Source organism: Pteronotus mesoamericanus, unplaced genomic scaffold, assembly GCF_021234165.1.
Source record: "Pteronotus mesoamericanus isolate MK-2021 breed Mesoamerican mustached bat unplaced genomic scaffold, CSHL_Meso_final contig_74, whole genome shotgun sequence".
Taxonomy (NCBI): Eukaryota; Metazoa; Chordata; class Mammalia; order Chiroptera; family Mormoopidae; genus Pteronotus; species Pteronotus mesoamericanus.
The window spans coordinates 9,197,036-9,223,060 of record NW_026555247.1 but is presented as its reverse complement, the minus strand read 5'-3'; the positions used below and the strand labels follow the sequence as shown (position 1 = coordinate 9,223,060).

At 35.4% G+C, this 26,025-nt stretch overlaps 1 protein-coding gene across 2 annotated transcripts in view; it reads right to left on the bottom strand.

Moving 5' to 3' along the window:
* TAF4B (TATA-box binding protein associated factor 4b) overlaps window positions 1–26,025 on the bottom strand; it is a 128,879-nt gene that overhangs the window by 77,846 nt on the left and 25,008 nt on the right. For both annotated transcript variants that reach the window (XM_054583478.1, XM_054583480.1), the window contains 6 exons: window positions 23,663–23,824; window positions 23,435–23,557; window positions 17,455–17,544; window positions 13,484–14,098; window positions 5,475–5,610; window positions 4,997–5,102 (listed from right to left, as the gene is read on the bottom strand). In XM_054583478.1, the coding sequence (XP_054439453.1) occupies window positions 4,997–5,102; window positions 5,475–5,610; window positions 13,484–14,098; window positions 17,455–17,544; window positions 23,435–23,557; window positions 23,663–23,824 (1,232 nt within the window). The remainder of the gene's footprint in view (window positions 1–4,996; window positions 5,103–5,474; window positions 5,611–13,483; window positions 14,099–17,454; window positions 17,545–23,434; window positions 23,558–23,662; window positions 23,825–26,025) is intronic.

Genomic DNA, 26,025 nt, shown 5'->3' with positions numbered 1-26,025 from the left:
ACAGCTTTATGACACTGGATTTGGCAATGATTTCTTAGATATGACACCAAAGGCACAGGTAACAACTGAAAAATTAGAAAAACAATGAACTTCATAAGAATTTTAAAATTTTGCATATCAATAAACACTATAAACAAAGTAAAAAGGAAAGCCACAGAACAGGAGGAGACAATATCTGCAAATCAAACATCTGATAAAAATTAATATACAGTATATGTAAAGAACTCCTAAAACTCAACAATAATAAAATGACCTGATTTAAAAATGAGCAAAGTACTTGAATGACCAATAAGTACATTAAAAATACTCAACATCACTAATCATTATAGAAATGCAAATCACAACCAAAATGAAATATCACTTTATACATATTGGAGTGGCCATTATGTTTTTTTAAAAATTGCAAACTAAACAAACAAAAACCCAGAAAATAACAAGGATGTGTTGACAAGGATGTAGAGAAATTTAAACCCTTGTGAACTATTGATGGAAATGTTAAATGGGTTACAGGTGTTGTACTGGTACATAAATTTAACCTTTTGTCAAAACTTACTGCCCTGGAAGACAATAATAACTATCTAAATCACCATCTTCCAACATTTCCTCCCAAAACAATATAGAATAACAAAAACCACAGCCTCAGCATAACTTGAAGACAAAGTAGAACCAACACTTCAACATAAGTATAACAAAAAAGGAAAACAAGTTCCAGTGCCTATTCCCTTGTCCTCCGGCAACCAATTCCCCACCCGAACTCCCTGCTCACCACCCCCCAACCCATTCACCCAAACCTCCTTTAACTCAAGGCTGATGGCAAAAGCAGACTGAGAAAAACTGCAAAAGAGAGAGAGCTGAGAATCAGTGGCAGGCACAAGGATGACTAAACTGCTGGCAAGAAGACTAAATATATCCCAAATAAGAAAATACTAGTGTCCTGGTAGAGCAAACCATGGACTACATTCATTTTAACATAATTTTAAAATGTATAAGCTTGGGCATGAGGGAGAGCAAAAAAGAGAGAGGAAAGCACCTTTTGGTGAAAGAAAATTTAAAGTGCTGCAGCCAAAACAGAATCAAACAGGTTTTCAAAGGCAAATTGATGCAAAGAAAAATCTTTTATCCATCTTGAGTTTATTTTTGTGTATGATCTCACCTGTAAACGGAACCTAACCAGCAATACAAAGATGCAAGGAAAATAAGACCAACAACACTGAAAGGAAAAGAAAGGAACAGAGACAAGAGGGATGGAGGGAGGGGGGAGCGGGGAAAAGGAAGGGAATGGGAGGGTCGGGAACGTGTAGCACGGTCTCATGGACAAAACCAAAGGGGAAGGATTGTGGGGGAGGGGACAGGGGAAGGTGGTGGGGGGAAGGCAGAGACAAATGTATTTGAAAAAATAAAGAAAATAAATTTTAAAAAAAGACTGAGATAAATTAGGTGAAATGGATACATTTCTAGAAAGACACAAACTATTAAAACTGACTCAAGAAAAAAATAGGAAATCTGAATAGACCTATAAGAAGAGATTGAATTAGTAATCAAAGAAGAGAACAAAATAAAACAAAACTACCCACAAAGAAAAGCCAAGGCCCAGATGCCTTCACTGGTGAATTCTATGAAATATTAAAAAAATAAATGTCAATAGTTCATACATCCCCCTCCCAAAATAAAAGAGGAAGAAATATTTCTTAACCCATTCTGTGTGGCCACTATTACCCTGCTACCAAAAACAAAGACATCACAAGAAAATTAGGGACCAAACAAAAAAAAAATCTATTAAAAAGCAATGAAGAAAGGTGGAAAAACAACTAAGGGAATGAAAATGAGATCAATAAAAAGGTTAGAGACAAAATAATGGAAATAAGAGAAAGGTAAAAGGAACAAAATCTATACAATTGCAGTCCCTGGAAAAGAAAACACAAAACAATGGACTAAAACCAATATTAAAAACTATAATCCAAGAAAACTTTCCAGAAATTTTAAAAAACTAGAATTATTAAAAGGGTCAACTGGGAAAATTAAGCCAGAATGATGAATGTTTCACAACATATCTTAGTATAAGACTATTAGATTTCAAAGGTAAAGAAACTCTCAAGGGCTTCAGAATAAAAAAAAAAAAAACAAATAAATTAAAAACAACATAAAAAAATCAAGATAATAATGGAGTGACATTTTTAAAAATGCAACACAAAAAGTGTTAATTTCATATCCAGATGAGCTGTCCTTCAATTATCAAGGACACTAAAAACCTATTTTTAATGTGCAAGAACTTAGGGAATTCTACACCAATGAGTCTTTCTTGAGCAATGAACTTTATCTAACCAAGAAATGACTGAGAAAGCTTCAGAGAAAAGACCAAAGATGAATATTTTAATATGAAAGCAGACCTGCAACTAAAATGTAGATAAGGATGATGAGGAAGGAAGAATAACAAATGTTTATATGTTTTGACCAAAAAAAAAAAAAATGTAGCTACAAATTGGAAATGGCAGAGAAATAAGAAAATAGATGATCACACATTGATTTTTACATACACTATAAATGAAAGTTCAACAACATCAATACAAAAAGAACAAACCTAAAGTTGTACAACTTCTAGAACAAAGCATAGGAGACAATCTTTCTAACACTGGATTACACAAACATTTCTTAGATAAAACATGAAAAGCATAACCTACAAAAAAAATTAATGAACTGGACTTCAGCAAAATTAAAAACTTCTGCTCTGTTAAAGAGATTGGTAAGAGAATAATACACACCACAGAATATATTTCCAAATCCTTTATGTGACAAAGGATCTGGTTCTTCAATATATGAAGAACTCTATAAACTCAACCAGAAGAAAAAAATCCAACTCAATAAGGAAAAATGAGCAAAAGGTTTGAACTTCATCAAAGAAGGTAAGTGTGTGGTATGCAGTTAGAAAGAGATGAGCAGAATGAGGACCGTGGGCCAGGTACAGAAGGGCACCAGAGGGGAGAGCTCAGGGTGCCTAGCAACGGATTAAACTGGGAAACCAAGATCTCACCCTCAGGGTAAACTTTTGTCCCCTAGTATATCACTCGTCATGTGTTTTGGAACCCCTGACCTTTCCTCCCTCAAGAGAGCACCTAGGCCTCAGCTGTATTTCCGCTCCAGGCCCAGAAAAGCATCAAAACCAGACAAGTGATGCCATGGCTGCCTCAGGACCAGCTGCATTGACTAATGACCCCCTTCCCTGGCATCAACCAATCAGTGGAGACCACAACCCTGAAAGGACACATCTGAAAAGCTGATGAACAGTCTATTAGGATCCTTCCCTGAGACCTCCCCTAAGATTCCTACCTGCAAGAGACAGATTAAAAATCCTCAGGACAAAGCGTGTTCTCCCTCTAGGGAGCATGCCCAGGCCTTTCTGTTTCCCCGCTTCTTCCCCCATGGCATCTCCTAAACTCCAAGGGACCCCTTAAGACTTGCGACCAAGAGAACAATGGGCAGCCGCAGCTCATCCCAGGCTAAGCTCTGAATCTGTCTCCAAGGCCCCCTTTTCTCTGACTTCCCAGTGAGCCAAAGCAGCCCAGCCTAGGCTCTCCTGTTGCTTCTTCTATGCTAAGCTCTTCCTCATTTCACTGTCCTGAGTGTTTTTGCTGCAGCCAATAAATTCTTCCTTGCTTTGCAGCAGTTTGCCTCTTGATTGCACTTTTTCCTTCAAGAAGACAAGAACCAAGGTCTCGTCGTCTTGCCAGTAACATGTGGATAGCAAATAAGCACAAAAACAGATGCTCAACATCTTCAGTTATTAGGAAAATGCAAATTAAAACCACAATAATAACCACTATACACTTATTAAAATAGTAAGAATCAAAAGAATTGAAAATACCAAGCATTGCCAAAGTTGGAGAGCAACTGGAACTCTCATCACAGCTGGTGGGAATATGAAATGGTACAGTCTCTTTGGTAAACAGTTTGATAGTTTCCAGATGCTCCTGGACTTATGATGGGGTTACATTCCAATAAACTCATTACAAGTTAAACACATTGTAAGTCAAAAATGCATTTAATACACCTAACCTATCGAATCCAATAGCTTAGCCTTGTCTATCTTAAACCTGCTCAGCACACTTAGATTAGCAGACAGCGGGGCAAAATCATCTGGTGGCTGCCGCCCCACACCCTAAGATTATAATAAGGCATTTTGTTAGCCCAGGAAATAATAAAAATTCAAAACTGGAATATGGTTTCTTTTTTCCCCCCAAAATTCGAAGTATGGTTTCTACAGAATGCACAGAGCTTTCAAACCACTAAAAGGGTCAAAAAACCATAAAACTGAAGTAAATCCAGGACCTTCTGTAGCTAAACATGTACCTACCTACTAAACAAGCCATTTGACTCCTAGATATTTACTACATAGACATGAGAAACTATGTTTAAAAAAGAAAAGATGTATGTAAATATTTACAGCGGTTTTATATATAGTTGTCAAAAACTGGGAACAACCCAATGTTCATCAACAGGAAAGAGAACAAACTTATATTCATACAACAAATACTTTTCCCCAATACAAAGAACAACCTTCTGATATTCAAAATGACATAGGATATGAATCTCAAAAACATAGTGAAAAAAGTCAGATGCAAAAGAGCAGATAATGTAATTGTTCATTTACGTGAAGTTCAAGAATAGACACAAATGATCGATGATGACAGATACAAAAATAGTGGCTGTTACAGTCAGGGGTTGAGGATAGTTGATGTGAAAGGAGTATAAAAGTGATGAATATATTCAACATCTTGATCTGGATTATGATTACACAGGTTTGTTTGTCGAAATTTATTGAGATGTACACTTATAATCTGTGCACTTTTTTGTTTATAAATTGTGCTCCAAGTACTGTTAGCTTTTTAAAAAGACATAAATATATTTATTTATTCTAACTATTATTCTGTCATCTCTTTTATTCTTTTAAAAAATATTACTTCCTTAAACCAAACCAAGTTTTAACCATATTTTTCTTTACCTCAAGGATGTTGTTCCATTCTCTTTTATTTTATTTTTCTGAATAGATGATCCTTGAAGTGACAGAATTTTATTTCCTGGCAGGGTAATTTGCTTTAGAATGGAAGCTATAATACAAAAGAAGAAAAAAGTATAATAATAAAAAAAGGGCAATCACACCACATTAGGAAAAATTCAGGACAAAAGTTTTTAATATACAAACAATAATGTAAAAAAATTTTAACCACCCTAAAACTATGTTTAAATTTAAACATGACAATGAATTTATTCCCTGAACACAAAATAATCTACTAAAATCAAGAACTCCAGTCTTCAAATTTTCTAAAGAATTACCAACACTAAAATATATTGTTCAGAGAAGGTGAAAGAAACATATTAATAATGTATCATTTATATTAGTAGATTTTAAAAATGCGTAATAAAAATTGAGTACAAAACCCCATCATGTTTCAAACCCAGTGTGACAGGTCAGAGCCTACCTGGAGATGACTGAACAGTCGTTATTGCAGTGTTCACTGGCAGCTTCTTCTGTCCAGACTTCTGAATGGTCAATGCTGAGGAATGGGAAAGTGTAGCCACCTGTTTTGCAATGCCTCCTGAAGGCTGCTGGACTACCTGAAACAGTGAGAATTATCATTATAGTCATTCAGCCAAACCTGCTTCAGTTGTAACAACAGAACAATGAACTGTGCTCACCTAACTGTAAATATAATACCTTGATCTTAGCATAACAAGAAAGCCTACTTAAAATTTACATTGGTATGTAGCAAGATTAACTTGTTCAAAAGTGAAAACTATGGGTATCTCACACTTTGTTATTTTTTTAGAGTAGAATTCAAAATTATATTATATACTGCCCAATTTAAACCTTTATATAAATCCTTTCTTCATTTTTTTAACCTTTATCATGGAAAATTTCAAAATATACACAAAAATGGAAGAAACAATAGAATGAAACCAGCTGTGTCATTATTACCCAACTTCAACAATGATTAATTCAATACCAATCTTATTTTGCCTACATCTTTACCCACTCACCTTCCATCCTCAATTATTTTAAAGCACATTTAGATATATCTTTTTATCTATAAATATTTGAAAATATATCTCCAAAAAGATAAAGACTTTTAATGGGCTGTTTTAAAAAAATATCTGGAAAATGACAATGGTAAAGGCATTCTCCAAAATAAACAGTTCAGGAAATCGAGAGGGTGAGAGTTGGGTATAAAGAAAGCAAAATTAAGGTAATAGGAGGGCCTTATTTTTAGCTTCAAAAAAGAAGAAAAACAGATAACAGGGCTTCATGTTTTTTTCATTTCAGCTGAAAGAAGAAAACTGTCACCATGTATTTGAGTCAGCTCTTGATAGTGAATTATTTTTAAGTCCTTCAACTCATTTTTGGCTTATATAAATGAGTAAGTAAATAAGACTTCTAAACAGAATTTTCAAAGTACAATTTATTCTATACTTTAATTTTTTGTAAATAAAATTTAAAATCCAGGGTGCATCACTAAACAAAAGTAACTTATAAGACACTCAAAATGCCCCCAATAAATTAATCCTATAGGAACTAATGCCTCTAGAGGAGAAATACAAATTGGAATAATGCAATTTCCATCATTCTGAGAACAGACTCTCGAAAGACAGAAAAAGCTCTTCGAAGCAATGATGTATTTCAGCAAGTTGTTATCATACTTAATGTATTATAAGATCTCAGTGGTCAGATTAAAATTCTACAAAGTAATACATACACATTCAGAGCCTCATTTACACATTCAGAAAGAAACTCAACAAAAACACTCATCAACAACTCTGGCCTATTTTCCTATTGTTCATATTTTCTTCCTTTATATCTTTTGTTAGGCATTCTTTTCAGTATTTTAATTATGAAAGGTAATAATAAAATGTTAGAAATGTGTTTATGGGTTAGTTTCATACTATTTTTGATGAGTACACAAAAATATAACAGCCTGGAAGTCCGCCCCTAGGTGGAGAGGGGTTGAATCTCCACTCCCCAGGGACCAGGCAGGAGGGGTTCAGGGTATGAGGCAGGGGTCCAGCCCCAACTGGACCAGACGCTGGTTGTATCACCCTAGCACAGAACAAGGTTGGGAAGGTGCACCTCAGTGCCAGCTCACATCAGGGCTATTCATGGCCTGGTCTAGAAACCAATCAGGGTAAAGTTCATGCCACTGGCCGGAGGTAAACGTGCCATTTAAAAAAAAAAAGATATACACATCTATATAAATTTCATATTGATACATATATAAGTATATATAATGAACAATATGGAATATTTATATAGATCACAAAGATTTGAACTGGGACTAACAATCTTGGATTCTCATCATTGTCCATCTTAGTAACTGTAACTCTTGGGGCAGCACATATGCAGCATACTCCTGCACATTTGGAGAACAAAGTAAAATTATGAGTGAAAATATGTAAGAGAATTCATCAGTGTTCTATCAAAGAAAGTACCATTTAAAATACAATACAGGGGTGACCAAAAGTAGGTTTACAGTTGTGAGTACAAGAGAGTTTATTCTTGTATTATTTATTAATCATCGTATTATTTGTTATCATCATTATTACTAACCTATCTTTTCCCACCCCTGTAGCAGGCATCTTACGGAGACTGAAATTATCTTAGAGCGATGGAAATTGGCCCAAGAGATATTTGCTCCTTCTTGGCAAGCAAGAGAAAAAGCTATTCTATTTTTTAAAACTTAAGTCCTTTATTTACTCTCCCTCCGAAAAACTGCTAGAAAGGAAGAATAAATACCTTAGCATCTTCTCTTAACATATTAAATTCTGATGTTTTGATATTAACAAATTGATGTTCTAGTTGTTTATAGAAAATATGGTTCTAGAGCTACAAAATATTCTCTAAGTTATAGGGGTTTTTTTTTACATTAATTATGATTTTACATAACCATGATCTGGGATATCTGACAAGGAACTGTTCTTAAATTCCACATGGAAAGGAACCACAGAAACACAAGTATGGATTAAACAAGTTGATGAGAATAATGCTGCACACTATGCTTTCTCTGTATTTAAACCCACATCCACCTCCCTATTCATAAATACACAGCAACCAAATACTTACCTCTAAATAACTCAAGTAGTATATGCACACAAAGTTAATGGAATCGCGGCTACTATTTCTTCTAATTTCTATTTAATACTCAATATGTGATTACTGGTATGCACTCACTAAGGTTAAGTTCTAGAAAACAGAGGGCTCCAAGTAAACAAAAAATGTAGCATAAAAGAAAAAAAAATACAGGTTAGTTGCTAACTATTTCCCAGGAACAGCCAATGCGTGGGTCTTGTGCCACTATTCCTTATCTTCTGGAACAATAGCATATTCCACTAAATGCCAGCTATTCTATGTGCCCACATCCAGCTTCAGAATATCTCTGAACACAGAGCTCAAGTAAAATTCTACAATGGGAGCTGAAATTAATGTCATGTCCAATTTAGTTTAAAACTCAACCTCAAACCTCAGGATATGCTGCTTCTATAATTTAAAGGGCCTTCTAAACACTTTTTAAGTTTTGCTCAAATGAATTTTTTAATTATATCACCAGCTTTTAGGAGTTAGTAAATGCTGCTTCAAATCAAGAACCCACAAATTTGTTTAAAAAATTTAAATGTGCTTATTGTATGACTTGATTTATATGAAGTTCTAAAACATGCAAAACTAATCTGTGGGAGAAAATTATCAGAAGAGTCCTTGCTTCTGAGGGAATGGGGGTAGGGCCAACTGGGAAGGGACACAGGAAACTTCAAGGTGATGGTAACATTCTTTATCTTCATAGGGGCTTTGAATTATACAGAGGTATGCACTAATTGAAAGCTTACCCAGTAGTACTCTTAAAATTTGTGCATTGCAGTATATGTACAGTCACTCTTAGCACAATGCAGAAACAGGAAGAAAATAGACAAACAGCTTAAGTTTGGATCTTAAGTTTGGAAACTTAACTGAGGTTGAGTTTCATATTAAACTTGTTTCACCCAAACTTGAGCCAATAAAACAACCAATGATACTTCTTTTTTTCCTACTCAATTTTTGTTTCAGCTTCTGTAATGAAAATACTGGCAACCAGCATACCCAGAGACTAAAATTTATACCTTAAAAAATTTTCTCATTATTCAGTGAGAACTGAAGTCAGAGATAATTAGCAGAATTAAGTCTCACAAAGCACTTCATACAAAAATGTATTTGTTGAAAATTCTTTAATGGTTCCTCATTACTTCAAAATAATTAGGTACTAGCAAAAACATATGATGCAACAACAAAATTTTTTTTCTAATATTCTGGGTCAATTTTAGGGGATAAGTTCTACTTCAATACAACGAAATGGAAAACTGTCACTTTAGTAATATAATAATAATTATTTGTTTTTCTCTTATATCCACAGAGCAGTGATATTTGGAGAATTATTGTTGAATACACTTAGCCACTTATTTGTCAAATGTTTACAATTCCACTAATGAAGAAATGCAAACAGAGTCTCTTGGGGGAACATATGTATTTGAAGCAAGAAAAAATATCTATGACAATATTAAAACTTCCTGCCCTAACTCCAAGTATAAATTATCCTCACAGCTATTCAAGTGATATATAAATATAACATTATTAAGAGTAATAATATACAATTTACTCTATAAAATTATTGACCTTTTATCCAAAAACAGAGATCAGGAATTTTCCATTAACTTTCTCATTCATGAACTTTATTCACACGTTATGGATTTGAAAGGCTTACTGTTTAATTTTATGTGGTAAAATTGGTCATTAAAATTTACCAAAGTTTAATTTTAAAACTTATCAAATTAAAATTTAGGTTTTTAAAAATTAAATTAGCTTTTGCTAATTAAGTTTAAATTTAATTAAGTCTTTAAATTTAATTTAGCTTTTGCTCAGTTATTAGCATAAGTTTCTTCACAAATATCCTAAGAAAATCTTTTTAGCATTGAAACTCCTGAAAGCTTCTACTTATTATCTATCCATCATCAGTATACTATAATCCAATTTCACTCTCTTTCATAACTTTTAAACAAATGTTAAGCTCAACATTTAGCTGGAGTATTTAACATAATATAATAACTAAACCAGACTTGATAAATAATAAGGTTAACCATTTATAAGAACTAGATTCTTGTGAAATCCCAAGAAGTACTAATTAGGTCCATACTTCAACAATTCAAGCATTTGAGGACCAAAAAAATATACAAAACACTGAATTATTGGTACAAAATTTAAAAACTTACCCCTGAAGAAACTGAGCAATTTTAGTTCATTTATTTGATGAGAGCTTCAGAAGATCCCCAGGGAAAACATACACTAATCAATAAGATAAATCTAAATTTTTTAAAAATTGGGAAGGATCTCTTTAATTTGAAAAAATTTCTACTTTCATAAAATAATAATAACAGCAACAGTACAAAACCTAAACCCAGCAATGGTAGGTTGACAAGATTTTCATAACTTGAAAATGTGGCATTTAAAAGGTCTTATCCTGAAGGCAGGAAACCTATATACGTCTCCAGAAAAACTTGCACAGGCTAGAATAAAGTAGGGAAATTTTTAAATTCATGGTCAATTATTAAAGGAATTCACACAAATTTTAAACCTAGCACTGAACAAGACAGCCATACTTGTATTCTTCAGACCATTTTGGGGGACTGCATCCTGAGTCACATGAACCACAGATTTGATCCAGTTTAGCAATTCCCGTATTTTAAATCATTATTTGCCATAATTCTTCTAAGCTGCATTAAATATATTCTTATGTTTCTAGCACCCTAAGCGTTCCTCCTCACTTAGACGTAGAATTACACTGGCCTATGGTCTGCGATGGACTTACTGATGATAGTCTAAATTACTCAAAAAATACTAATTCAAATTTGAGCCTAGCTCAGTCCTCTCTGTTGCACTACCATTGAGAACAGTTTATGTCACTTTGTGCCCCAGGTAAAAATCTGTTGTAAAACGGGGGGACTGAATGAAAGAAGATGAAAGAATTAGCCAAAAGATGATATTGTATATGCCTAACGCATGGACACAAACAACAGTGTGGTGGTGGCCTGAGGAAAGGGTGGGCAAGGTCTGGGTGGAGGTGGACAAAGCAGGGGCGGGGGTGGGGCGGGGGAAGCAGGGAATAGGGACATCTGCAATAGTGTAAGCAGTAAAAATAAATACTTCCCTGGCTGGTACAGCTCAGTTGGGTGGAGCACTGTCCTATAAACGTAAAGGTATCAAGTTCAATACCTGGTCAGGGCAATGCCTAAGTTGCAAGTTGGGTCCCCATGTGTGAGGCAACTGATGGATGATTCTCTCTCACATCAATTTTCTCTCTTTCTCTTCCCTCCCCCCTCTCTCTAAAATCAATAAGCATGTCCTCAGGTGAGGGTTAAACAAATAAATAAATAAATATCAATTTAAAAATCTGTTGTAAAACAGATTAGAATGCGTATGCAGCATCTAGCTGCTCCATTTTTTGCTGTTTTAAATGGGAAGGTATGAATACTGACATCAGATTTGTTGACTAAAATTGAAATAGAGGCCATACAAGAAGCAAAATTCACAAGTAAAATTAAATTATTCCACAATCTTGCAAGGACAAAAATAGGAAGTTTAAAAAAATCCTTAATATTTGCCAATGGATTCTGTTACCTTTTTTAATGGAAATTATTTCTAATGTATAATGAGTCAAAACTACAAAATGTAAATGCTGCCAAAATATTATTACCAGAGAGTTTTCTGTTTCAGGACATTTCTGAAACCTAGAAGTTCTTGTCTTGAGCACCATAACCTAATGGGAAGGACACTGGGTTCTAGTCTGAGATCCGTTACTCATTGAATGCCAGTGGATGAATCACTTAAAATTTCCAGACTCTCAGTTTTCTTCCTGACTTTTGGCATCAAAAAATTATTTTAAAATCCACAGTGCATACATGACATACTTTTAAAACTCTATGTAGCTATAAAGCATTATTTCATTTCAGAGACCAATATGCTATAGATGGTCCATTAAGATTAACACTGATTTGAGAATCAGCTACAACCCAGAAAAAGGATTTCAATTCTGTTCAGTACTGCCAAAAAGAGGCCTTTTCTTGGGGCAATTACTCTGTTCCAGTGGTTCCCAAATCTGACCAGTGTTTAAGAATCACCACTTCTAAAAAGGTTCCAACTGAGATTAAAGTCAGACACTCAAGAGAACCTCTGCAAGGCAGGCACATTTCTCCATTTGAAAATCAGACTCAGAGCAGAAAGAGATGAAAAAAAGATTAGCATCCAGGAAATGACTATTATTTCCTACCTAGCCAAGAGTTTGAAGGCTGTCTGAATTAATCTTTCTCCTTTCATTCTACATTCAAAGCTATCCTCTTCCTCAAGGACAATCATCCACAAATGCTAACCTCTTCTCCTGATCACACAAACAAGACTGGGAAGATTATTAGATTATACTACTCCAAGCAGGATAAACTAAAAAAAGAGATTCAAAACACAGCCTTTACCACAAAGTCTTACAAAAACAGATAAGGGAATCACCAAAAATAAAAAACAGCTAGCTTAATTATCATATAAGGTAGGGAAGAACTTTAAAAAAAGAAACATGATTTTTAATTAATTCACCATGTACTATCTCACACAGGTTAACAATATTTCACAGTCTTCTCATAAAACTTTTCTTGTCTTGCATAAAGTAGAATGTTCTAAACACTCATCGGTAAACAGCTAAGATTTCTTTCACCCAAGAACCTCCCAACCTACCAAATTTAGGAAACAACACAACTTCTTATCTGCTCCTTTCACCACGTCCCTCCCTCTACCCTCAGCACATTTTTTAAAAGAAATGTTACCATAATATCATCTATGTAATAGCCCTGCTAACATATTTCATCTGCATCTAATCTTGAGGAAACAATCAGACAAAACAGAATAAAGTACACTCTGCAAAACAACTAGCCCAGGCACTTAAAATATTTTAACATAAGAAGCAACCACAAAAGACTGAGGAACTGTTCTAGAATTAAAGGAGCCTAAAGAGAAATGACAAGTAAATGTAATATTCAATCTATCAGAAACATGAGAAAAAAATAGCTATAAAGGACATTGTTGGGACAGCTGTGGAAATACATATTGTACCAATATTAATTTCCACATATGTTGTACTTATATTACCAAAAAAATCCCAGAATTTTTCTTAAAGGATACACAGTATGTAAGGGCGCAGCGTCACAACTTCTGCAAGCAACTCTCACATGGTTCAGGAAAAAAATACATGTGTATGTTTTGTAGTATGTGAATAGAGAGAGAAAGAACAAAGCAAATGTGGTAAAAATGTAGCAACTGGTCAAATTTGGTCAAGGGTACACAGGGGCTCATTTCACTAGTCTTGCCAGTTTTCTGAATGTTTGAAACTTTCAAATTAAGAAACTGGGGAAGAAGGAATGAAATGTTACTCACTAGGTGTCTGACTTTAACTGCCTGAGGAACACCTGCTGGTTGCGGAAGGATGGGTCCCGGCTGCGTAAGCTGGATTTGGACTGGAGCGCCAATGACAGGCTTGTCAGACGAGATCCCAGCAGAACTAACAACAGGTTTCACAGATGGAAGACAAAGAGCTGATGCCGAAGTTTCTCCAATAGTTACCGATGGAAGAGCCAGTGTCACTCCTGCCCCGGAGACTACTGGTTTTTCAGGATGAAGTGAGACATCTGTAACTGTAGTTTGTATAGATGTCACAAGTGGTTTTGGAGTCTGAAGCAAAACAGTTTCAGCTGTTGTTCCTCCTGCTACAGCAGCTGGGCCCACAGAATGAAGTGTCACAACTCCAGTTTTTGCTCCCCCTGAACCAGCAAGCGAATTCAGGCTTTGTACTGACACAGTTCTGGGTGTTGTTGTTCCAGAAACAATAACAGGCTTCTCAGATTGGATTGAGGAAACTGTTGTTGTCACCACAGAAGTCGTTACTGGTGTGGTACAGGTAACAATGACTATGTCACCAGAAGTCTGCTGAACACATTGCTGAATAAAGCTCTGGGAGTTAGGCATGAGTTGTCGTAAGGCACTCACACTTTTCTAGAAACAGGGAAGGGGGAAAAAAAAATAGTAACTGAATAAATTAGCTAGAAGTATAATAGAAATATTCTGTATTTTATACCTTTTCAATAGAAAATAATTCAAAAGTACATCAAGTAGTTCAATTGAGGAAATCTGATATCTCTTATTTATATCCTGTCTATATCCAAGATTCAATTAATTTAAAACCCAAAAGTGCTTTATTTTTCAATACAAAATTATGTCTGGGGATTAAGCTTATTTTGTGTGCCTGAAAATCAATTTGTTAAAATAAAACAGTTTCATCCTGACTGGTGTGGCTCAGTTGATTGGGTGTTGTCCTGGAAAGTGGAAAGTCGCCAGTTTGATTCTAGGTCAGGGCACATGACTGAGTTGTGGGTTCGGTCCCCAGTCAGGGCAAGTGCAAGACGCCACTGATCAGTGTTTTCTCTCACATCGGTATTTCTCTCCCTCTCTTCCTCTCTCTCTTCCCCTCCCTCTAAAGATAGATAAAATCTTAAAAATAAATAAAATAAAAAGTTTCATACTTGGTTTTACCCATCTATATCCCATAATAGACCAGTAACAACTTCAGTATCTGTACATTTGTTTAAACAAAAGCAAACTAAACAAATTTTTTGTTAAACAACTTTCAACAACTTTTTCTTTTCATCCTCACCCAAGGACATTTTCTTCATTGCCTTTAGAGAGAAAGGGGGAGGAGAAGGGAGAGAGAAACATTACCTGGTTGCCATCTAATATGTGCCCTGACCAGGGATCGAACCTGTAACCTGGGTATGTGCCCTGACAGGAGAATGAACCCACAACCCTTCAGTCTACAGGAAGACACTCCAACCAACTGAGCCATACTACCCAGGGCTAACTTTCAAACTTTTGTTAGAAATAGTCTTCCTATCAAAATAAAGCTAATACAAACATGGTCAATTTTTCTTAATTGAGCTAGAATATTTTCTGACTGAATTTTAAGTTGGTTATCTTTATATCCTGTTAAAAGAATTAAAGACAGTTCAAGCTAAAAAGTAGATGGGTCTGCCTTTCATCCCGGGGATTTGGGGTTTGTTTATATGTTTGGTTTTGGGGTTTTTTTGAGTAAGAAAAAAGATGAAAAAGTAAGTGGATAGTAGGCTATCTTGGCAATTTTATGGGCTGTTTTGGAAGACTTCCTTATTTTGACAAATTGTCAGAATGCTATCATTTAAAAAGCAAATGAGAACTACTGTTCCTCTTTCTTTCCTTTCCCTTAATTTTTTTATTAGAAGAAATTGATAAAATTCTTATCCAAAGAGGTTTTCAAGTATATATAAAAAATAATAGGAGAAAGTCTCCATAATAATCTTTTTCCAAACTTTAAAAGTAGAAAAAAACATGCCTTTTCAAAAATACATGAACAAATGAAGTGATTTGATTAATTAAATTTAAGCTAGAAATCTAAGAAAAGGGAGTCCAGAGAACACCACAATTGGAAAGAAATATTAAAGTAGTAAGATTTAAAAAGACACTAAATTATCTCTTGATCCCCTAGTTAGAGTTAAAAACAAAGTCTGAATCCCTCATCCCTATGCAACATCCAACCCCCAGAAAGCTCCCAAAAAATGAGGGGGAAAAAAGTCTCAAGAAAATGCATAAGGCTTACTAGGTCCTTAGAAAACAGATAAAAAGTACATCTAGTTCACAGTAATTTTTGGAAACTTAAGGTAGCGTTTTGCTAGGAAATAGAGTCAGATAGGCTAAGTGCTAGACCTGTGAGTTTGATTTAAAGTTAGACAACTTCCATGGTTTTCTCATCCCTAAAATGGAAAATACTATCTAGCAGCTATTCTCAAAAGACTGATATTAAAATTAAGTGAAAACAATGCAAATTAAAAGTAAACCATCTAGCAAAGCATCAGACACTCAAAAGGTGCTTACTAATTTCTCTTTCCCCGTGGTGTCTCCAGTGAGTATGAAATAAAAACACAGTGGTACCTGGGTACTCATCGTTTATTCATTCGGGAACTCGTGATGAGTGCTGAAACCAATGAGTACCGAGCAAGCAACAAGTGATGAAGCATCTTCTCTTGCTGGGTGGCGTCATGACTCATACAACTTCTAACAAGTGCAACTAGTCCTGAGCAAGCGCCACTAGTCCTGAGCAAGCACCAAATGCCAAAACATTATTTTCTCATCAAAATACCAACGAGTACAGGGTTTGACGAGTTCTGAAGGCCACAAGTACCGAGGTATGACTGTAAACTCAACAGAACTCTCAGTGTCATGTAGAGTACCTACGGCTCACAGAACCTTTGCACTGAAAGGGACCCAAAGAAAACTGACTTTAACTTCTCAATCAAGAGAGTCATCTGAAAAAAGAACACTAGTCATTTGATGTTAGATACTATGCTGACCCTTCAACCTTCCCTTTCCTTCTGAAAATGTGGTGCTCCATCTCCCTTCCCACCTTTTTTTCATGAGGCAACCAAAGAAAGTCTTCCACTATGAAGCCTCTTTCATGTCCCCTAGACAATTAAGCAAAATTTTTCTAAAGGCAATGCCATATTCCATTATTTCAAAATTTATGGCTGAGTCTTTGATTCACTACAGTCCCAGGTCTTCAGTGACTTTATAAATTTCAATTCAATTTGGATACTTGTGAGTATCCAAAAATATATATTGTTAGACTGCCAAACCCATTTCTTTTTATTAAGGTTATTGTTCTCCATCAAAATTCTATTTTAGTCAATAAATCTTAGAAAACAATATGCCTACTAACAAAATACTTTTTTAAAATAGCCTTTTCACTCAATTTGACATTTTGTGATTTATAAGAAAATATGAGTCATTAGGACAAAGCAGAAGGCCCAACTTTTTTTTAAGTGTCAAGAATTTTGCCCTGGTGGGCGTGGCTCAGTGGACGGAGTGCCAGCTTGCAAACAAAAGGGTCGCTGGTTCGATTCCCAGTCAGGGCACATGTCTGGGTTGTGGGCCAGGTCCCCAGTAGAGGGCACACCTGAGGCAACCACATGTTGATGTTTCTCTCCCTCTCTTTCTACCCCTCCCTTCCTCTCTCTCTAAAAATAAATAAACAAAATCTTTAAAAAAAAAGAAATTTATATTAAGAAAAGAATTTTTCATATACAGATATTAAAAAACATAATCAAGTTATACTCATTAATCAGAATATACTTCTGTTTTCCCGATATGTTCCAACCCAAAGAATATAAACTATCAGTGTGATTTACAGATTACAACACTGAGAGGTTTCTCCTACATTGTTAGTTATCTTCACCTTAAGTTCCTGTCATGTTGAAATATTCAGGTTTTAAGTTATTTTAAAGTAAACAAAGAATTTCTTCAATGTAATAAATACATAATTCTACCTTAAGAAAAGGAATGAGGTGAGGCTGAGGTGAAGACTTGAGTTCAACATACAATTGTCTAGTAAATTCTTCTGCTTCAATTTTTGCATCCTGGGGATGGGAAAAAAAACAACACTTTTAAGTCTACAAATACTTTAAAAGAGGAGCAGAATGTATTCATGACTGTAGCTATATAAGCTCTGAACTGTGAAAATGGAGACTTTTTTTTTCATGTCATTTGTGAAATGAATATTCATAAACAATAGAGATGTTTGTTCAAACAGGGATCATCCCAGAAAGCAAAATAAGAGTAGAGCTGGCAACCTGAATAAAGCTACTGCATCACAGTCTGCTAAGGACAATTAAGAAGTGAAGACACAGGAGTCCTAAATTTCATAGGGCAGAAGATAAGAAGTTATTTGGTTTGGGGGCCTTGAGGTTTTTTGTTTTGCTTTTTCAATTTTGAAATTACCTTAATCAGGATAATATTAGATTTTTAGAATGCTATTGTAAGCCCATAATAACAGATATATTATTGTTCCAAAGGACTTAGGAAACCTTCCATACTGCCCTACATTCTAAGTATTTCAGGGGTCTATGAGGTCTAAATTATTTTCACATTAATCCTAAAAAGTTTTTTGCCTTTTTCACTGTGCTGAGATTTGCACTGAGGGTACAAAAGCAAGAGCAGATAAAACTGCTGGTAAGAGAGACAACAGCAACAAATTAAAAAAGGTGTCATCATATTCTACATTACTAGACACTACTGGTGAAAACAAAAAATAGAGCCAGTTTCATTTTTAAATGTACTCAATGAAGCAGTGAAAATTAATTTTACTAAATCTCAATCCTTCAGTAAATATATTTTTTAAATTGTGTATAAGAAAATAGAGCATTTCTTAGAAATAGAGCATTTCTGCTGCAGACCAAATTAAGATGATCAAGGAAAAGTACTTTGTGATTGAGTTGCTAACTGAACTAGCCAATTTTTTTCATTTACTGGAAAGAATGTCAAACCAACTGTGGTTATTCAAAAGACCTGGGTATTAGATTGAGAGGCTTTTTCTCAAAAACAAACCAACCAACCAAGCCTGTCACTATAAGGAAAAAAAACTGATAGCATTTGTTGTTAAAAATCAAAATTAGAGCCCTCAAGCCAAAATCAGAATTTTGGATGGCTTCTAGGCCTTTTGGTTAAGATCAAGTATTATAAAATTTTGGAATATTTGTAACCATGATCCTGAGTTTGATAGCTTCTTAGTACTTAAAGAATTTCTTTATGAGATTGTTGGTCAGATTACAAGTATCATTTTCTGGTAACTTAAATAAATCCATCAGCATTTAGAAGATCTGCACAACTCAGTGAACCAACATTTTCCAAATAACCAAAATGCATTCTGTTACAATAATCACACATGAGTAAAAGATCCATTCAGAGTGCAAAATAAACCAGTGGATCTGAAGAATATCCACAATTATCTGGCAAAAAGCTCATAAAATACTCACTTTTCAAACCATCACTCTGCATGAGGTCGAATATTTTCCAAATACTTCAACCAAAATAACACATCAAGAAACAGATTAAATGTAGAGGCAGGTATTACAACTTAGCTATCTTCTACTAAGCTAAATATCAGAGGAATTTGTACAAATATAAAGTAATGCCACTCTTTTCACTCAAATTTTTGGTTTTGGAAACCAGAATCTTTATTTATATGTTGTTTATATTAACATGTGATGTGTTTATTGTAATTTTTAAATAAATCAGTGAATTATTACTTTTTTAATTTCTCAGTTTTAATCCCAATCCCACAACAAAATGAATTTGGGAGTCCTCAATTTTTAAGAATATATAGGTATTCTAAGACCAAAATGTTTGAGAATTGTTATTTGTTGTTCTAAGCTAAATAGGTCTTATGCTAGAAAGGATATTTGATTAATTCCTAACTGCCCCTAGCTGTCCACAAAATACATAGAAATTCCTTGTACTTAGAAATATTTTAATGTTTTCTTCAATACATGTTGCTTTCTATCATGCCTCCTGATCTAGAGTATTCTATCTCAGAAAAACAAGCCTCCAGGTCCCCTTCTAAAACTAGCATACCTTGAAAATGGAAGGCCAAAAGCTCAATGCTTACTTAAGATACTCAAAAGTTAAAAACTTGTTCATACTGAAACAGGGAGAGGACGCGCCAGATCGCTGGGAGCGTAGGAACACTGGAGGAACACTGATCCAGCATGAGAGGCTGCCCTACCTGGAGAAGCAGGAAGGGTCACAGAACCATAAGGCGGTGGTGACTGAAGCCACAGCTGGGGTGTGTCATACACCTGGGTAAGGGTAAACAAACTGTACATGACACCTCACCCGGGGAAGACACTGTGCCCCTGTAGGCAGCTAGAAAACCATCCTACCCGCTTCCAGATCATGGTGGCCAGAGGAGGGGCAGAGACACTGTGCAAGATGACACACGTGGTGGACGTTAGCCTGAACTGGCTAACAAGTTGGACACTCCCACTGTATGCCAGGGGCCCTGGACCGCTCCCATTCACTCACTCTGAGAGGAGTGCACAAATGCGCAAGCCAGCAAAGCTTGCTGTCACCAGGGGCACAAGCAAGGACACATGGAGTCCTTAGCACAACCAGTTGCAGTGATCTGGCAGTGCACCCCAGCCCTGGGAGAAGGAAGGAGCTGTGCAGCAAGGCAATGGAGATCCTGATCTCACAAGTACTGGGGGGGGGAAGAGAGAGAGAGAAAGAGAGAGAGCGCGCACGCGCACCTGGAGCTAAAGAGATGGAGACTCATTTGCGTAGCAGCCTTGGACTCTGTAAGGGTAGATAAGAAATGCAGAGGGGGCAGTTTCTGCATATGGATTTGGACTTCAGTTTTTGGGGGAACAAGGGAATTTCTATGTTTTGCAGAAGAGAATGGCTTGGAGCAGAGGAGCCCCCAGCTCCTCCAAATTTGTAACCCTGTTAGTAAAAATCGTTTTCATCCCTCACCAATTACTGCATAATGCGTGTGTACGTCGGCAGGCAGCCGAATCTCACTTTGCTAGGTAACAATACCACTAGCCAGGAGCTGTCTAGCATGGTAGCACAGCCAATCTCGGAGAAGCCTCAGGAAGGCCCAAGGAGAAGAGAGGGGCAGGGCACCCTGGAATGGATTCATCCTGAGATAAGGGCCAGGGCCTTGGAAAGCATTATGGTTCCAGCATCCCATAAGCTTTCACTGGCCCCTGCTTGGGTATTCTTAGATGACGAAGAATCTTCGTGGGGTTGCATGAGGGAAACTTTCCTCTAGAGTGTAAAGCAGTCCTTATAGAGAGATCCACAACATTTGGCTCATCTGCAGACATACACATTAGGCCTAGTTTTCCCTATAAATTTGTTTGGGCTTTATCAATCTCAATATTAACATGGGAAGTTTGCCTCAGATGCCAACAAGCCCCATGACATACAGTCACCAGCCTCCCATTAATACTAAGATGGTCAAGAAGCAGATCCTTTGATACTTCTAAATTAATCTTTTGTGCACACAATTAGAAAAAGCTGGCTATGTATTAGGCACAATGAATAAATAACATTTATTGGTCTCTCAGAGCTTCAAATAAGGATTTCGATAAATTGATCAACCTATCATGTTATGTAGGTATCAGTCCAACTCTTTAAGGTATTAATGGCTGTCATTTTAAAAGCGGGGAGGTCATTTGGAACTTGACTTGAAAAGACAGATATAAATTGTAAATATCTGGAAAACAAAACTTGGATGCAACTGTTTGTATCTGTCTGTCTATTTATGTGTGTTCAAATGTAAGATAATTTTCTACCTTCAGATGATATTGTTAAAAGCAGGCACATATAAGGACTGGGTATTCTAAAATTCCCAGAAATAGAGAACTAACTTAAATGCTTTTGAAGTTCACATGAACTAAGATTAATCCTTAGTAAATATTGGGTTGGCCAAAAAGTATGGTTAGGTTTTTTCTGTAAAATAAAAGACATATTTTTCATTTTCACCAATAACTTGATTGATTTGGATATTTTGAGTATGTCAGCCATCTCTTGCGATTGGCTTCTAGTGGGTAGAGACCAAGCATGCTGCTAAACATCTTCCAGTGCATAAGACAGCCCCACACCAAAGAATTATTTGGCCAAAATGTCAACAGTACCAAGAAACTTCACAAACCACTTTTGACACACTTGATCAGTCACAGCACCTTCTCCATATACTCCACAAATCTTTTTTTTGTGTGTTTCAGTTGTGCGTTTTCCTTTTTTGAAATAATAAAGCATAATATGCCAAAAATGTTCTATATCTTCAAAATTAAAATGGCTGCACAAAAATTCACCAATTTTGAAAAGTTATTTTTAAATGCACACTGATATGACAGCTGTCACAATCCCATCTAGCAAAATTGTTACAAATGAAATTGGACAACTAAGAACTACTAGAGCCATCGTACAGAAAAAAGTAATGGACTTTTTGGCCAAACCAATAAAAACTAGCTTAAGTTTGCTGGTTTAAGTAACAGAAGTCTTTATTTTGCCTGAGTTTTATAAAATAAATCCATTAATAATTGACTTTTATATCTATAAAAAATGTTTCTAGAGTTTATAAAATATTTGAGTTAAAGAATGTTAATTGCTTACTTCCTAGTCTTCACTAGAAATTAAGGTTTCAAGTGTTAAAAAGTTCAGTTTATGTAGGAATAACTCTGCAGAGTTTCAAAACATCTTAAGATATTTAAAATTGCATGAGAAGCACTGTAAAATAAATGATGAAAACTTCTAGCATATATCATATAGATAAGCAACGGCTGTACATTAAACAAATAGTCGGGGCCGTGGCAAGCCCGGATGGCTGCTTGGTTCCTCCTTGCTTCATGGCTATCCATTTTTCCGTTTTCGCATTCCTTCATGCATCACAGGGCGTTTTAGCTATACTTAGATGAAGAAAGTTATGAGCTGACATTTTTGAAATGAGACATCTTACACTACTGCAAAGGTGTGGTAGAGAAAATGCCAAGTTGGTAACTGCTTTCTTTTGTTAGGTGTAAGTTTAAGAGAAGGAGGAGGGGTGGGAGGGGCCCAGAGTACTAGCAGGAAAAGTTCAGAAATAATTTTAACTGACTCCAGCCATGTATCTGTTTTTAACAGGATAACAAGAGGTGCTCTGGAACAAGATAAAAATTTTGAGTTAACAGACCTCCACCCATACAATATGCTTAGGAGGTTACACCCTCCCTCGGAAGAGTATGAGCCACTTTCTCCCACCAAAACAACAAACAAAATCCAAAGGAAAAATAATGGGTTGCATAAACAAAGCTGCAAAACTGCTATTCTCCAGAGCATTTGGAATCTTGCTCCTCAGTATATGCCATCAGTTTGGCTCAAATAAACTCTTATAAAAATTTTTTGAAAAATCTAAAATTATATTTTTCTGTTATATCCTCAGGATATTTCTTAAGCATATGATCTGCAATATTTGCTAATTTCCACCTTTATCTGTTTTTTAACATATCTAAGCACTGTGCCTGGAAAAAGACAGAAGAAACCAAGGATGTGTAATTTTGTAACTAAAAGACATAGTATCTTGGCACTTACATAAACCTCAAAGACCATCGCATTTATTCCTCTCATCTTATAGAGAAGGAAACAGACACGAGGAACTTAACTTACTTCCACAGGTCCCTAAGTTTGCTGTTTGGACATATACAGAACTGAATTTTATTATTTACTAATAGCCTGGCTTTCTGGCATTTACAATTACTTTTTATTTGACCAGTCAACCTTCTCTCCAAGGCCCTTTTCAGGCTAAGAGAAGCAAGACCGACAGAAAGTAATATACTACAGCAGATTTCATTGTCTAAGATTTATAATCATTACAAAGTTTTCAAGAAGCAAAAGCAAAGTTTATCAAAAAATCCACTAAAAATAAATCTTACTTAAAATTACTTATTTTCCATTTTAAACTTGTTCTATGGATTCTTACTAACTTACCAAAAGTTGTCCCACCAGCTTCTTCACATTCTGCCCCATTTCTGGGGACTGTGATCCACTACATGCTAGTTTTATTAACATTGCAAGGAAGTTCTTACATTTCTTCACATTTTCTAGCATCGTCTACATAAAGAAATATAAACAAACATTCATAAATGTTAGGTAGAAAAGAGAATTCAAAAAAATTATAAAGAGATGTATTTATGTAAGGTGGAACTGAGAGCTTACCGGAGAAAGATTAATCTGAACAGCTGCTGAGTTCTCTGCTTTGAGATTGGGCTCACTTAAGGGGGTGTGTGATGCTCCCAAACTTGAAGTGTTCAGAGTAGTTACAGTATTCAATGGCTTTACAGGAGTAACTGTGACAACACTGGTTGGCACAGCCACAGACTGAAATTAAAAGTATATATTTAGATATGTATTACTATGATATGTATCATAGTGGGTGTCTCATTTCACACCTACCAGACTACAAATAGACTTGAAATTTTTGCCGGTATTTTATGCCCTACTAGTCTAAGGCAATGTAACAGGTATATACACTCTGGTCTCTAGCAGATCTGAGTTTTGGTCTCACCTACCTACCTACCTCCCTCCTTTTCACTGATACCTACTAAGTGTTGACTTCAGGAGACAAGTTACTTAATCCCTCTAACCTTCTGATTCCTGTTGAAACATACACACACACGAATAGCAATGGTACGAACTATCTCAGAGTCGTTTGTGAAACACAGTGCCAAGTACTCAGTCCTCACAAAAATATTAATAATATTTCTTAAAAAGAATTTGAAATAGTAAGCCTTTATATGAAAATATAGAATTTGTTTCTGTAATTCTCTGCTTTTTCATAAGGATAAAGCAGAGAGATTACTGGTCATCTTATATTCAGATAAGCTGCTTTTATGCAGATCATAAGAGTAAGCATTACAAATATTACGAAAGTGATATCTTATTTTCACACTGAAAAGATTTTCAGTTGCTTCTTCCACCCTCTATTGAAATGAGGTATGATTATAGCACCACCTGCAGGATAAAAAGTTTCACACAAGAAATCACAAGTCAGGTAGTAATTTAGAAAACCACATTTAGATAAAGCAACAATCTTATTTTAAAGACAGGCACTAAAGTCACAGACTGTGAGTAAAGTTTGGGGGTATAGGGAGAATAGTATTTACAATTCACACAGAAAACTGAACATTGCAGCAACCATTTTAATTTAAATGCCTGTGTTCTATAGGTATATAGCACAGAAAGATCAGGTTGTCATCATCTTCAAGAAAATCTCCTTCTGTAATAGTAAAAGTAGGTAAACTTGAATATACTACTTTAGAAAAACTGGAGCATGTATTAGACAAGAATGTTTTGAGGGTAAAAGTGACAAGTTAAAAACACTGACTAATAATGGTGATTATGCCTATAAATGTTAAGCAAAAAAAAATTTAAAAAAATTAAATATTAAATTAATGTTAAAACAAAAAAAATTGCACTTAAATGAGTACAATTTTATTAAGTATGACCAGATCTCAAAGGCAAAAATGGAAATGTTGTCTCCTTCTTATTCCTATCCTTAGTTCTGTTCTCCAAGGACTACTGAACACTTCCCTCTGAATTCTTTTCAAGATTTTTCTAATTAACTTTTTAGCTTTACGTACAGTAAGTAAATATTCTTTCTTCAGTGAGTCTATTTTATATTTTTATATTCAGTCATTAACTCTTTGTGTTACTATATTTAAGAGGTGTAATGTGGAACTTTAGCTGATGAGTTTGTTACCTTTCAATACTGGTAGCAGGGATTCTCCAGGGAGTTTTGTCCCTCTCATAAGGCCCAATGAAATATGGGCAAAGGAAAAGTGTCCTATTTTTTTGAGTAGAGGAAGCACTTATGTCATTTTTACATTCCTTGTCAATATTTTATTCTGTGCTTGGGACCAAATTTGTCCTCATGGCCCTGTAAGATATATGCATTTCCCACATGAATTCTACCTCTTAAAAGGCATGGAAAGGTACACAATCTCAGTCTTTAGCTATACAATCTCACTGTCATAATGGATAAACCACCTTAAACTCAATCATAACTTTGCCTTAGACTTTCTACAGACCAGCCAGTGGTAGGTACTTCCACGCCTTGCAAGACTGCACTGGCACTGACAAGGCATATATGCAGAACAGGAGGGGAAAACAACCTGGGGCGTATGTGAAGTAATCTGTGAAAAATTAGTTATACATAGAGCCAGTAAAATGAGGTGTATGCAAATTTAGTAGACTAAACTGCATTTCAAGGAGGATAATTTTCTACACCTGTCTGAAAAAGCAATCAACTTTGGGTTTATTTGTAATTAGAAATACTAATTCTAAATGTAATCATTTGCATATTATATTCCAACCTTACAATGGATCAAGCTATGTCTTCATCATTAATACAATATAAAACTGAACACAGATTTCAAACTAATTCCTGTGTTATATTTACTAGACCAGACCACATTTTAAGCCATTTTAATAAATATCAATACCTACAAATAGGAAAATACTTTTCAAAATTTCTTAACATGCATTTGCCTTTATCATCTATTAGTCAAATACACGTAGTT